General features: G+C 44.9%; 1 protein-coding gene across 2 annotated transcripts in view; it reads left to right on the top strand.

Moving 5' to 3' along the window:
- Nucleotides 1-6: 6 nt before the first annotated feature.
- The window catches only part of SMARCC1 (SWI/SNF related, matrix associated, actin dependent regulator of chromatin, subfamily c, member 1), a 79,211-nt gene continuing 65,549 nt past the window's right edge, over nt 7-13,668 (top strand). The window contains exons 1-4 of one of the 2 annotated variants that reach the window (XM_014955773.1): nt 7-79; nt 5,204-5,323; nt 10,678-10,763; nt 12,072-12,098. In XM_014955773.1, the coding sequence (XP_014811259.1) occupies nt 10,690-10,763; nt 12,072-12,098 (101 nt within the window). In that variant the 5' untranslated portion in view covers nt 7-79; nt 5,204-5,323; nt 10,678-10,689. Of the gene's footprint in view, nt 80-5,203; nt 5,324-5,595; nt 5,712-10,677; nt 10,764-12,071; nt 12,099-13,668 lie in introns of those variants that run through there. The other variant, XM_014955772.1, reaches the window with a different exon arrangement.

Below are 13,668 nucleotides of genomic sequence, written 5' to 3'. Positions count from 1 at the left end.
GGGGAAGTTCTGGGAGAGCCCGGAGACGGTGTCCCAGCTCGACTCGGTCCGCGTCTGGCTGGGGAAGCACTACAAGAAGGTGCGGGCCCGCCGGGGGGCGCGAGGACCGGGCGGGGAGGGAGGGTGGAGGGGGGATGTTAAACGGTCCCTCACGGTCCCTTCCCGCGGGGGCGGCCCGGCCCCGCCGGCCTTTGTGAGCCGCGGCCTGCCCGCCGCGCCGGCCGCCTCCGGAGGGAACCGGGACGGGGGTGGGTTGGCGGCCGGGGGGGGGCAGGAGCCCACTCCACTCCGAGGGGCGGCCGGTGCCCGCGTTCGCGTCCAGGCCCAGCCGCAGCGGGAAGTTTTCCTGTGCGGGCAAGTCCCGGGCTCCGCTCCGCAGGGTGGTTTCTACAGGTTTTTCATTTTAAACCGCGCCCCGGAGGTGTCGGGGTGGTGTTATTTTTTAAAAAAAAAAAAGAACAAGCCGTTGGTGCTGTTGGGAACCGTGTTTCACCCAACGTGGTGTGTTGTGAGCTCTCTGTGTGTCGCTGGGACCCCAGGGTCACTCTCTGCGCTGCCCTCCGGCGCCTTTCCCCCTCTCAGGTAGCGTGTTTGCTCTTCTTTTCCTTTCCTTTCAAGCGTTTTTCCTGCAACGCTCATTTTGTAACTTTCTTTCAACACCTGAGCCTTGGGAAAAAAAAACAAAGCACCTGGGCTGAACTTTCCAGAAGATGGTTCTCTCTGTTGGGACGGCTTTGTAGCCATCCTAAGGACGAGCGTTAGCTCCGTGTGGAGGAGAGGTGCCTGGAGAGCCTCAAGGTGCCTTAATCTCCCCGTTGACCTGCGGTTTCCAGTCCCTCCCAATACTTTTCCGTACGTCTGGTGTCCGTATCCCCCACAGGGGGTTTGTCCGTGGCTCTGCGAGTGCCGTTGAGGGGATTCCTTGGGTGGAAATGCTGTGAAATGGGCACATTCGGAAGGGTGTTTCACCGGTCCTTCCACATCACTTGTTCCAGCGCAGCCACCGACACCCGAATCCACACAGTGAGGGGGAGGCAGCAGCTCGAGCAGCTTCAGCTATTTATGTCAATAAGGAAATTATAGCATCAAAGTATATCTGTATTTTTTTTTCCTCTTTGTTTTGATTGTGCTCCTCTGCTGTTTCTACACTTCTGGGGAGGAGCGCTCTTCCGTTTCATTTCATTTTCATAACCAAATACCCACCAGAAGACAAGAAACTTCTGAAATAACTTTGAACTGGAGGCTGCCATTTTGCAGAAGGGCAAGGCGTGTTATTAAAAGCATTAACGGTTGTTAATTAGCGGTCCCCTCGCTGCCGTGAATCAAAACTGTCTAGACAAGCTGGTTCTCACCTTACGAGCCTGGCAGGGCCTCTTATCTGTAGCTCAGGGGTGGGAGCTTTCATTTTGCACGCCAAAGCAAAAACTCCTTTATTATAATTGGTTTACACTTATCGGTATTACTGGTTATAAAGATTAGATGCTTGTATTTGCCACTTAAACTCTGGAAGGTAATTAGAATTGGGCTAAGAAGAAATCTGTACTGGGCAAGTCAATTTCAAAATACCGCTGTGCAAAATACTTTTCTAAAAAAATTGAAAGTTAGTTTTGTTCTGGGAAACAAGGAAACTGATCCTTGAAACTGACATTTAAAGAGGTGTCCATAATACTCTAAATTGAAGTGTTGATTCCCTTTTGATGCACAGTGAATGGACTCTGGTTCATATTGAGTTATTTTTCTTTATACAGTGGGTACTTGATTCTTAATTTTGTTTTAATTCAGGTGGCAGCTTTGCTGTAAGTTCGTGATTCCTTTCAGAAAAGTACATAGTGATTGTACCTGACTTTTGTCCAGTTTATGCTCTTAAAAATGGGTCTGTGTGCACCTCGGCAGTGGTGATGCCAAGTTGTGTCCAGCTCTGGGGGCTTGGGGGTCGCTGGGGAGCAACCGGAGAGAATTCCAAGAGCAGGAATGAGCTTGGTCAAGGACTGAGGAGTCACGATGGGCAAAGAGAGTGTTAGAGAATTGCAGTTATAAACCTTCTCGTTCTTCTCTCCAGAATAGACAAGTCTTCAAATGCCAGAGAGTTCCCCATGTCTCTAGAGTATAAGTAAAAAAGTAAGAGGTTTAAATAGCGCTTGGAAAACTCACGCTGGATATTGGAAAACTTGTTAGTGGGGAGGAGTGGGCTGCCCTAGGCAGCGTGGTCAGTCTCTGTGGATCTTTTGGGGATAAAATCTGTTGGTTTTGTAACCCTGCGTTACCGTGATGTACTATTTTTCTGACACAAACCTTCTCATCCCGTTTCTTCTTGGCCGAAGTGCCGGCCGTGAGGAGGACCCTTCCCTGGCAGCGTGTGCCAGGGACGCTCTGGTGGTTGGGCAGAGGATGCCTATAAAGATGGAAGGAAGCCTGGGGGGGCTGTTAGTGACAACAAACCTAACGACAGGAAAAAAAAAAAAAATTGGTTATTCCAACATTCTTTCCACTCCCTGTTTTTGTGTGTGGGGTGTTTGGAAGTCCTCTCGCTCTTTCCCTGCGCTGAGGGTTGCAGGAGGTCCCAGGCCTTGGACCACGGTGTGGATGTTTGAGCCTTTATTCCCCCATGAGCTGGAAATGGGCTCATGCTGCAGTTTTCAAGGCCTGGAGGATCTGACAGGCTTTCGTAGCATTTGAGTGGACTAACTCCAGTGACAAGGTGTCCACTCTAAGTAGAAATTTATAGTTGAAAAGTGAACTGAGCAACGCATTTTTTACTGTATTAATGTTCAGTGATCTCTAATATTGTGTTATTTAGGTAGTTCCTGTGATATTAAGCAAGAAATCGCTCGTATTAAAGTGGCTTGTCATAAAGTAGAGTCATTCCTTGTATTTAACTCACTCCAGACTATCTCAGGAAGAGATTTTTTTCTCCTGCGTTAGGAAGAATGAGGAAACTAACCCTGGCCTTGCAGCTGTTCGTCCCTGAGGACCGTTCCCAGCGTGTTCATCGTGTCCCGGTCAATATATTGACCTTTCGGAGCTTGAGCTACTCGGTGGCTCCAAAAGCTGTGTCCTGCCCCTCTGGGATAGAAAACTGGAAAACTGAAAGGTTTTTTTTGGGGCAGGGAGGAGGGTGTTTTGTTTTTTTTAAAAAAAAAAAACCAAAAAAACAAGTGGAGTGTTGTATTAAAGGGTGAGTTAGAAGAGAAGACAGGGTGGGCTGTCCACATAGACACGAAACCATGTGGAGTGTGAGGGGTATCACCACTTGGACATCTGGGTGGTTTGTGGGGTGTCCTGTACCCCTTTGCATGAGTAAAAAATGTAGAATAATAAATTTTTCTTTGGGTGTGGATGGAGCGTGGTGCTGTTGAGAGGTGTTGGCCGGGAGGATGCGCCGCAGGAGGGTGAGGACGGGCGGCAGCGTGGGATCTCGTTATGCCCTGCTATTAATAAGCCCCAGAGCCAGGAGGGACGAGCTGCTTCTTGGCAGCCGTTGGGAAATGGCAGTTGTTGTCCCCGAAAACGTCTGTTTGGGGACCACCTGCTCATTCCCCCCCAGCCAGGAGCTGAATTTAGAGGATTTGTTGTTATCTTTCGGCTGGCTCCGACTTCTCCTGTCGGTGCTGACCTTATCAAGCATTTCTTCAGTGACCGACTTTGATTTAATCCAGGGGAGGGCTTTTCCTCTGTGTTTGCAGCTCTTGTGTGCTCTCACCTTCAAAAAAGGAATGAGGGTTACAACCTAAACCAAAGCATTTAAATATTGGGTTTCCTTTCCCTGTTATTGAGTGTTCTGAGCTGAAAAGTTCTTTGTTTTGGGGGAAAGAAAGGGTTTTGTGCAGCAGGGCTGCAAAGCAGAGCCCTAACGTGGTTATTTGAGGTCAGTAACCACATCAGAACCGGGAACACGACTCTGTCCCTTACGCCTGTGACAAAGGCTTCCCAGTGCAGCTGCGGCGGCGGATCTTGCTGGTGGAGAGGTTTCCTCTGCACGTGGTTACTCTCTTGTTCTTGAATTATTGGAGTTACGCTGACAGGCTTCCAACCGTACGTGTTTGCTGCTAAAGGATGCGTGGGTGGGTTTGTGTCTCTAATTGAGGTTGAAATGTTAGAACAACCTTTGCTGTGTCAACGGGGCTCTGGGATTTCAGCACTTGAAGAAGAAAATCTTCTTACGCCAGCACTGTGTGTGTAGGAACAGAGCATCGTTCCTGTCTCCTGGAATTTGCTGTTTAATAAACCTTTATTTGCTGCAGAATCCCCTTCTGCTTCTGTCTGCTGTGGAGACTGGTGGAAAACTTGCAGGTGTGTCATGACTCTGGTCCTCTGGGGTCCCCTCAAACCCACCACACGTCCATCAGGGAATTGTCTGACTGGTTTTGCTGATTGAGTGATCCATTTGTGTTACTGGTTACTGCATGTAAACATGGGAGGAGTCTTTTGTGTTTCCTTTTGAGGGTTTGTTTGGGGTATTTTTGCCCTTATTGTTTAGGATGTACCCCAGGCACAGATGACTTTCCTGTATAAAAAAACTGGCAGTGTAGAATAGAATCAGGGTTTCTTAACATTATCCATATTCTACATGAAGAAGTAATCTTCTACTCTTGGAAGTCTTCTGTCAAGGTGAGGAGATAACACCCAGTAGGTGAATATTGCAATCTTAGGAGTAATGAAAACTCAGCAGCTGTGGGACTTTTTTTTTGTGCTCCGTGCTACGATTTCCCTTTTTATATTTATGCATTTTATTAGAACTATAACCTTGGGAAAGGCTTAGATTGTCACAAAGCATTGAAAATAGACTTGTCTGGATCAGTTTTTCCTGTCTGTAGGTGACACTCTGTATAGTACTAAATGGATGCTTTTAGGATTAATGTGTAGTAGTTGGTTACAGAAGGAGCTTGTAAAGTTGCTGTAGAAGCTTTGTGTATGTGTGGGCCAGAATTAGTCTGTTCCTTTATTAGGAGCTACAAATCAGATTGAAGTAGTTAATCTCTGGCTGTAAAACACCGGCAACCATGAGGAACTGATGAGGATTCATAGATTCCTGCTGTATTTTAAGAGTAAAGCTTGAAACATGTTCGTGCCTGGTGCTTCTTCTGCCACAGAGTGATCCTTAAATCTTAAACCGTGTGTTCTACAACTGATCAGGTGGTCTGGGGAATTCGTAAACCAGTCTTCGTGGTCTACCCCAACTAAGCGTGTGTTTTTTGTCTTTCAGTATGTCCAAGCAGATGCTCCTACCAATAAAACACTGGCTGGGCTGGTGGTGCAGCTGCTGCAATTCCAGGAAGATGCCTTCGGAAAACACGTCACCAATCCTGCCTTCACAAAGCTTCCTGTGAGTATCGGGGTGATTCCAGCAGCCTGGTTTGTTCTTCCTCCAGTGTGGGTGCTGCTGGTGGGTTTCTGGGTGGTTGGGAGAGTCGTGCTTCCTCGGAGGCATCCTCTGGAAAGGGTGAAATAGCACTCTGCTCCTTAAAAGCAGATTTTTCAATGTAATTCATCTTCTAGTCTACAACTGATCAGGTGGTCTGGGGAATTCATAAACCAGTCTTCATGGTTTATTATCCTCTATCCCAACTAAGCGTGTGTTTTTTGTCTTTCAGTATGTCCAAGCAGATGCTCCTACCAATAAAACACTGGCTGGGCTGGTGGTGCAGCTGCTGCAATTCCAGGAAGATGCCTTCGGAAAACACGTCACCAATCCTGCCTTCACAAAGCTTCCTGTGAGTATCGGGGTGATTCCAGCAGCCTGGTTTGTTCTTCCTCCAGTGTGGGTGCTGCTGGTGGGTTTCTGGGTGGTTGGGAGAGTCGTGCTTCCTCGGAGGCATCCTCTGGAAAGGGTGAAATAGCACTCTGCTCCTTAAAAGCAGATTTTTCAATGTAATTCATCTTCTAGACATAGAATTGTCTGGGTTGGAAGGGACCCTTCAGGTCATTGAGACCAACCATCAACCCAACACTGACAAAAACCATCACTAAACCATATCTCTAAGCCCTTTGTCTACCCGCCTTTTACGTATCACCAGGGAATTTAATATACATTCGGAAGTGATTTCCTGAGTACTGCAGAAAGGTTTCAATTTCTAGTAAAATTCTCTGTAAACTGGTAAACTTTAGGTTAAATCTGTTTGGATTTTTGCATCCTAAACTGACTGAATAATGTGCACCTTCTGAAACAAACACTTTTCCATTGGACATTTCAGTTATTAAACATGAAACTGGTGATTATCAGTGCTGAAAAATGGCTTTATTATGTTCTTTAGTAGTGCACAGTTCACTAATTAGTCCGGGGTAGTTTTCCAGTCACTGGGGATATTGGTATATTGTTATTGTATTGATATATTGTTCCAGAAAAGGGTTTTTCAGACTTATTGGGTGAATTTCTTGGGGCTTAGGAACACTCAGAGATGCACCACGAGGTGCCATTAGGATGTGTCTCACCATCTCTTCCCTTCTGGTCGCCCCGGTGGCAATTGGAAGCTTTGGACACAGAGGCAAACGTTGCGGTAGACCATAAAACTGTACCCACATTCAACAAGTGGACAAACTTTTTTGAGTGCTCTGAAGCCTTAAATCGATTTGTCTTATCTTAAAAATAGGTAATAAAGATTTCGGTGGCGTTGTAAATATGTTGTTCCTGCATTTAACTCTTCCTGCTGTTTCAAAGAGCTAATCCGGTCAAATTTGCTCAGCTTAAGTTTACAGCAGTTGGATCTCTCTGCTCTCAGTTCCATCCCACAGAAGACAACTTATCCGTGCATCTTCCTTTCTGTTGTTTTTATGAAATAATGCAATATTACTCTTGGGAGGAGGTTAGCTGTTGCTTTTTTGGACGTGCAATTTAAGATACGGATTCAGTATCTGAAGGAGGGTTTATTATTCTACCGTAGCACCTTGAAGATGTGTGGAAATGTTTGGTTTTACAGGACTATGTCTGACTTGGGAAGGAGAGGCTGTGTGAATGGATGTCTCTAGTGACATTGCTGATCTCCAAAAATGCGTTGAAAAGGTATTCCAGGTTTCCACTGCAAAGGAACTGGATGAAGCTAAAAGAGGTTAAAAGTTTGTGCTTGTCTTAGTAACTCCTTACCGTGTTTCTGGCGAGGATGGGTCTGAAGCTGAAGAGGAGGAGGTCGTGCTTGAGTGAAAGAAACAACCCCCAAGCCATCAAAACAGAGTGCTGTGGGCCTGCAGGTGACTGCAAAGTCCTCAATTTCTGACCTCAGCTCAAAACTGCCATCACTAAAGGCTGCTTTGATGGTCCATTCCCTGTGTGATGCTCTTCTCCATTAATCCACATGGTTTATTGGAGATCAAGTGTTGGTCTCGAGAAGTGCAGTTGTTGCAAAACCCAAGGACGTGGCTCACCAGGAGCACTTGCTGATGAGAACGTGTCACACCAGGGTTGTCCTTCCAGTTCACCTTAGAGCCTTTAGATTTATTTTCCCAGTCCCAGGTGTCCCTCACGCTCATCCTCTGGAGTGTCTGCCCTTCAGCGCTGCCACGGGCCGTGACAAAGGGAACCTGGTGTCTGCTGTCAGCATTGGAGCTGAACCTCTCTGAGCTGACCTGCATCTAAATCACAGCAGGCTGCATCTGCTGAAATAAAGTTCAAACACTTTATTTAGTGCTCTGAGTGGATGAAATAGACCTTGTGTTTGAGCGAGGGTTGTTAATTTTGTGTTTAAACTCCTGTTCTTGGCAAGGATGCCCTACAGTAGAGGGTCTGTGGATGGATCTAGAGCAAATGAGGGACTGTTACAGCTTGGCTTCTGATTTTAGATGCGTATCGTCTAACCCTACTGAGGCTCAAAAAAAGAAAAAGCTGATTAATTCCCTCGAAACATGCAAAACTGCCTTTAAATACAGGCTATATTAAGATGTTAACTCCAAAGATGACTACTTGTGAGGCTGGTGAGTCTTAATTGCCTTGTGATGATGGATTTTGTTGGGTAAAAATGTTGAGGGCAATCTGGTTTATTGACAGTGGCATCTCTTCTGGGGAATGGGTTTTGTCTGACCATTAAAAGCAATTTCCTTTTGTCCTAGCAGCAACGACCACAGTTTAATAAGAGGGTCTTGTTAGAGCCTGCTGACACTTTAAAAATGTGATTTATTTCTATGAAAGAGATTTGTAGACTGTTTTTCATGGTTAAGCATTGGCTGAACTTCCTGTGTGTGGTCACAAAATCCCAACTTGCTGGAGTCATAGAATCATCAGAGATGCATAGAATGGTTTGGGTGGGAAGGGACCTTATGGCCCATCCAGTGCCACCCCCTGCCCTGGGCAGGGACACCTCCCACCAGCCCAGGTTGCTCCAAGCCCCCTCCAACCTGGCCTTGAACCCCTCCAGGGATGGGGCAGCCACAGCTTCTCAGGGCAACCTGGGCCAGGCTCTCACCACCCTCACACCAAACAAGTTCTTCTTGAGGTCCCATCTGAAGTCCCTGTGGTTCCTTGTGCTGCCGGGGGCTCCTGGATCGCTGAGCCCCGTGCCAGGCTGTGGAACCACCTCCCACCATTGCCCGGTAACACAGGAAGGTGTCACCTCGTCACTGAAAGATCTAATGACAGGCAGCTTGATGAAGGTGAATCTGCAGCAGCAGCCCCTGAACTTGAAGTAGGGACCGGTGGGGACAAGGAAGGGGTCAGCAGTTTCCCAAAGCATGAGTGAGGTGGGGTTTGCTGCGGAGATTTCATTTGGTTGCATGAAACGCCCACAAAAAGGGAAAAGTTGGTTCTGGATGCCCCATCCGTGCGTAGGACAACTGAAGATAAGCAACAGCACCTTCCATCTCGGTGCTGCAGAAATCTTCTCCACAGTCACTCTTGTGGCTTCATCTTGAGACGGATTTTTCTTTTTAGAGCAGCTCAGCGTTTGCATGTTTGTAAACCAACACTTGTATTCTCAGAGCCAGCTCTTAGGGCAATAAAATCATTCAGCATGTTGAAACATTTTGTTTTAATCCAGGCTTCGGATCAGAGTCTGTTCTGTCCACGCAGGACTTTGGTTTGAGAAGAATAGTCCCCAAATGTGGCTCATAAAGTGGCGAGTACTGGCGCGGCGGCTTTGAGCTCTCTTTATTCCTCCCTGCACAGTTGGGCTCTAAACAGATGGTCGAGCAGGAGCAGTTCTGCTCTCGTTGAATGCTCATGAAGGGTCTTTTTTTATGTTGTTCTTGGCCGCTGGTGTGTTTGATGTCTCCCAGAACTGCTTTGCTTTTCATTCTAGAGCCAAGGAAGCCCATGTTTCATTTTCGATCCCATGCTACCATTTTAGCTGCCTGGCTGCAGATGGGATTTAAAACACTTGTCGGTGATGCTAGGACCATAAATTGGTGCTCATTCTGTGGTAGCAAATAGTCCTGAGGTGGAATATAATGGAATTTAAAGAAAATTACCCGTTCTGTTGTTAAAAGTGATAGAAACTAGATCAGAAACATTCCTGCCGTAGAAGAACTACAGCGGTGTCTCCAGCTTCGTGCTTTCTCTCGTCCCAGCAGAAGGTGGATTGCAGAAAGGTGCTGGTAACCAGAGCTCAGCCATTAAACAGCTCCCCAAATTGTGGTTTTTGAATGGTTTTTGTTCTTATTTTTATTGAGAAACACAAAATAGACCCATCCTGGTCGATATGTTTAGTGTGTGGATGAAAAGATAGGTTTCGTGTCCCATTTCAGTAAATAGTTGGGTATCTTATACTGGCTGGAGCAACCTCAGAAGGGCTCACCCCCAGAGTTCCCCTGGGCTCCTGTGCCCCTCTGACCAGGTTGGGAGGAATTAAAAAAAAACAAAAACAAAACCAACACTTTTTTTGTAGTTTAGTCAAGTGAATTGATTTACCAAGCCATCCTCCTGGCTTCCATTTCTAAGATAACTTTGACTATTACTTTTCCTGAGCCCATACAAACATCCTGGCCAGAGATATTAGTAAAAGAGCAAAGATCATTCTAAACTAAGATTTACCAGAAATCTGTACCTTTCTGTGTAGAAAACAGTCCTTTTTTGTTTAGAGGAAGGACTTGGTGGGACTCAGTAGAGCTTTTTGGTCTCCTCATGCTTCTGTTGGCGTTTCAGTTCTTGGATTCAGAGTCCCTGGTTACAAATACGTGACTCCACTGTACTGTGGTAAAATGGATAGTGAAGAAATGTGTTGGATTTAGTATCTTTTGGGGCAGATCTGCAAAGTGACTTTTTCAGATCCTGACAACCAGCCTGTTGCTGTGATGGAGGAGGAACGGGAATGAGGAGCTTTGGGAGCCTGGGTTTTAGATGTTCGGTTTTAATGATTTGTTTTAGTCTGCTTAATACAGATGAAGAGCTTCTTAACTGGCAGCTACAATTTTTAGGTTTAATTTACTGTGAAATGGGTGTTCAAAGAGCAGTTCTGATTTCTGTTTTGCAGCCGTGCAAGGAATTTTTTTGCAAGCTACTCGTGCACGGGAGGACTCGGAGCTTTCAGATCAGGTTCTGCTCACAAACATGAAGAGTTTTTCTTACACCAGATGCATTTAATCTTCTTGAAACATCCTTAAAGGAGAACATAGATTTCCAAAAGTGACTAATCTGAGAATTAAATGATGCATTTGATAAGTTAGATGCCTAAAAATCAACTAACGAGTATGTATTCCTTTAAAATAATGACATAAAGGTCAGTGTCATGGTGATTTCGCTTTTCTTTCTGGTTCTAGGCAAAGTGCTTCATGGATTTCAAAGCTGGAGGTACATTATGTCACATTCTTGGTGCTGCTTACAAATATAAGAATGAACAGGGCTGGTAAGTTTTTATTTTAATTTCCACACCTTTTGCATGAAGTTAAGCACACGAAATGCATATGCAGATTACTTAAAATTTAATACTTTCTGGAGAATTGGGTAGGCAAGGGAGTTGGAGATGGGAAGAGGAAATTTTTTCCCCTGTTTTGCTGATGGTAGCTTTTTCAAGACACACCCCTACACTTCTGAATGTAACCATAAATTGTCCAAGTTTAAGGTCTTGGGAGTTAATTCCAAGCTTGAGGCTTTTTTTTTTTTTAACATTTATTTGCTGTGTGACTGAGCGAAGTAACCAGTATTTTAGAATTGTTGTTTCCCATCTCTAAGATGTAAATCTTTGTTAATGTATTGAGTATAGGGATTAGTTATAATTAGGAGGACACAAAGCATTGCTTGGATACTAATAAATGCTTAGTTTTTCATTGTTTATCAGCCACCATAAATGGGGAGTGTAAGTGGTTGGAAACACTGCCCCTGGAGCTACTGACACTAGTACTGAATCCCAGCAGCATTTTGACCTGTTCCTAAGTTATAATCCTCTCTCAGAGACAGCAGTAGCACGAATTACTGTATTTGGGAGCTCTGGAAAAAAGTCTGAGGATATGAAAATTCAATAGATAAGTCAGCAGAGATTGTTCTTGTACATTAATTTGGTTTCTGATCTGATGCTGTGCAGACCCCTAACAGCACTCAGGAATTGGCTGTCTTTTCTGTTAACCCACAAATTAAAAGGCAAAAATTAAGTTGTTTTAGTATGGTTGGCTGTTTTAAGGAGCTGTTTATACTCACATCAGCTAAATAGCTGTCTAGGGTGGATATAGCAGAAAGCTGCTATGAGGGAGCTGCTGTCAAGCTTTTTCTTACTCCAATATTGCCAACACCTGGGACGCGATACGTCTTTGTGTGGGGCGTCTTTCAGGAGTGTCTTGCTACCTCTTTGCCTTAAGGTAAAGGAGTTAAATAGCTCCTCCTTTCTTATTTTCCAAACAAATTTCATTTTTGGTCATTGAAATTTGCCAGCAAAACTCAGTTCCTTGGTTGCCTCCTCTCCTCTCCCTCTCTCGCTGCTGCCTCCGAACTAGCGGGTAGTGCCTTGTGTTTGTGCATGTGGGATGTAGAGGGAAATAATACTTGGATTTAACTCTTGAGGATCAGACTTAGAGCTTGGAATGTATCTTCACTGACTCAACCAAATAATATGCGGTGTTTTGCCTGAAATATGATAATTTTTATTTGATTTTTTTTGTTTGTTTTAATGCTATGCATTGTCGCTCTTGCTTAACCTGTTTGTGAATGATCTGTCTTATAGGAGAAGTACCTTTCCTCGTCATAATAGGTATGTCTGAAAAATGCACTTACCCAGTGCAGCTGGACATACCTTGGCTATCCCTGCAACCCGAGTAGTTGTTCGCTAAAACCTCTCAGAGGGTCTCAGTTAAACTCAGGACAGGAAGAGTTAAAACTGCTATTTTATCTAAACAGGCAACTAAAGAAAGTGCTATTTCTTAATCCATTGACAATGTATTCTCAATCCGTTATCTGAGGGTCTCAGTTAAACTCAGGACAGGAAGAGTTAAAACTGCTATTTTATCTAAACAGGCAACTAAAGAAAGTGCTATTTCTTAATCCATTGACAATGTATTCTCAATCCGTTATCTTTGGCTATGGGTTTCAAAAGGAGGCAAAATCTGGGGGGCATGTGTAGCATTGAATGAATAATTAATTTAGTTTTTAGGCAACCAAATGGAAAAAATTTGGTCAGACTCAAATGCCTTCAGTATCTTTGTTTCCTAGGCACTGAGGACTTTGTTAGGTGTCTAGGAAAACGGGGTAGTTTGTGTTTATTTAGCATTTGTCTTCCTCCTTTTCCTCGAAATGTTGGAGAAGCACGTTTTGAATGTGGACTGTGAAGCTGTCAGTGGGGGAATCCTGGGGAAGTGGCTTGATCCTGGCTCTTAAAATCCTTTGTATTATAGGTACAAATACTTTATTGTTGTGCAGGGAGCTGAGACTTACTGATGCCTGGCCCTGCTTCTAGAAATCAGTGTAATACTTTCAACGTGCACAATGCTATTTGAAGAGGTGATAATTTAAAATTGAAAGACGATTCTAATAAATATGCCAGGATATTGTCTCTAAGTCGTTTGCCAGGTCCTTAGCGTGAAGAAGAGAGTCCATAAATACCATTTTAGGGTAGAAACTGTAATTCTTTAATAGTGAATGTGTCTAGTCCTGCTCAGCACATATTTACACAGCACGCTCTGGGGGGGCACCTTCTTTCTGAAAACACTAAAGAACCTCAAGTGAAGAAAAACGCTGAATTGTCTTTGTTTTAATTTCGTAGTGTAATATTGATGTGCTGCTGTGATTGTGTGGTAATGGGTTTTGTGACTAATTTTGACTTTGGTTTACCTTCATTGTATATTTATAAACTTGAAAAATGGATTTGGTGTGTTACCAGAAACAAGTGTGTGTTTAAAAGAAACTGGCGTTAGTTACGGGCGCTGGAATCAATTCTTGTATTTGGAGTTGGGGCATAACTTAAAGCGTACGGGTCACCCCACGTGGCTTTTCCACCCTGTTTATTTTACACACTGAAATCCCTGCTGCCGAAATTGCCACTCCTGAACAACCAATGCCCCAGCTACGAGTGTTTTCAGACTCCAACAACAGCTTTTTCCAAACCTTGGGAGGTACCAGGTGGTGTTTTACAGCGGAGAGTCAACAACCTGATGGTCTAAACGTATCGTCGTGCTTTGGAAAAGGCTGAATTGTTCAGGGTCGGGCCCAAATCCCTTCCAGAGGCTCCTGGTGGTGAGGAGCCCGGGTGACAGAGCCAGCGTGGTCCCCTGTGGGTGAGGGACTGGCACTGGGGCTGACACTGTCCCCCGTCTCCAGGGGGTCAC

The sequence above is a fragment of the Calidris pugnax genome, unplaced genomic scaffold (genome assembly GCF_001431845.1).
Source record: "Calidris pugnax isolate Ruff unplaced genomic scaffold, ASM143184v1 scaffold272, whole genome shotgun sequence".
In the NCBI taxonomy this organism is placed as follows: domain Eukaryota; kingdom Metazoa; phylum Chordata; class Aves; order Charadriiformes; family Scolopacidae; genus Calidris; species Calidris pugnax.
The sequence above is the reverse complement of the archived record's forward strand: the minus strand, read 5'-3'. Positions and strand labels throughout refer to the sequence as shown.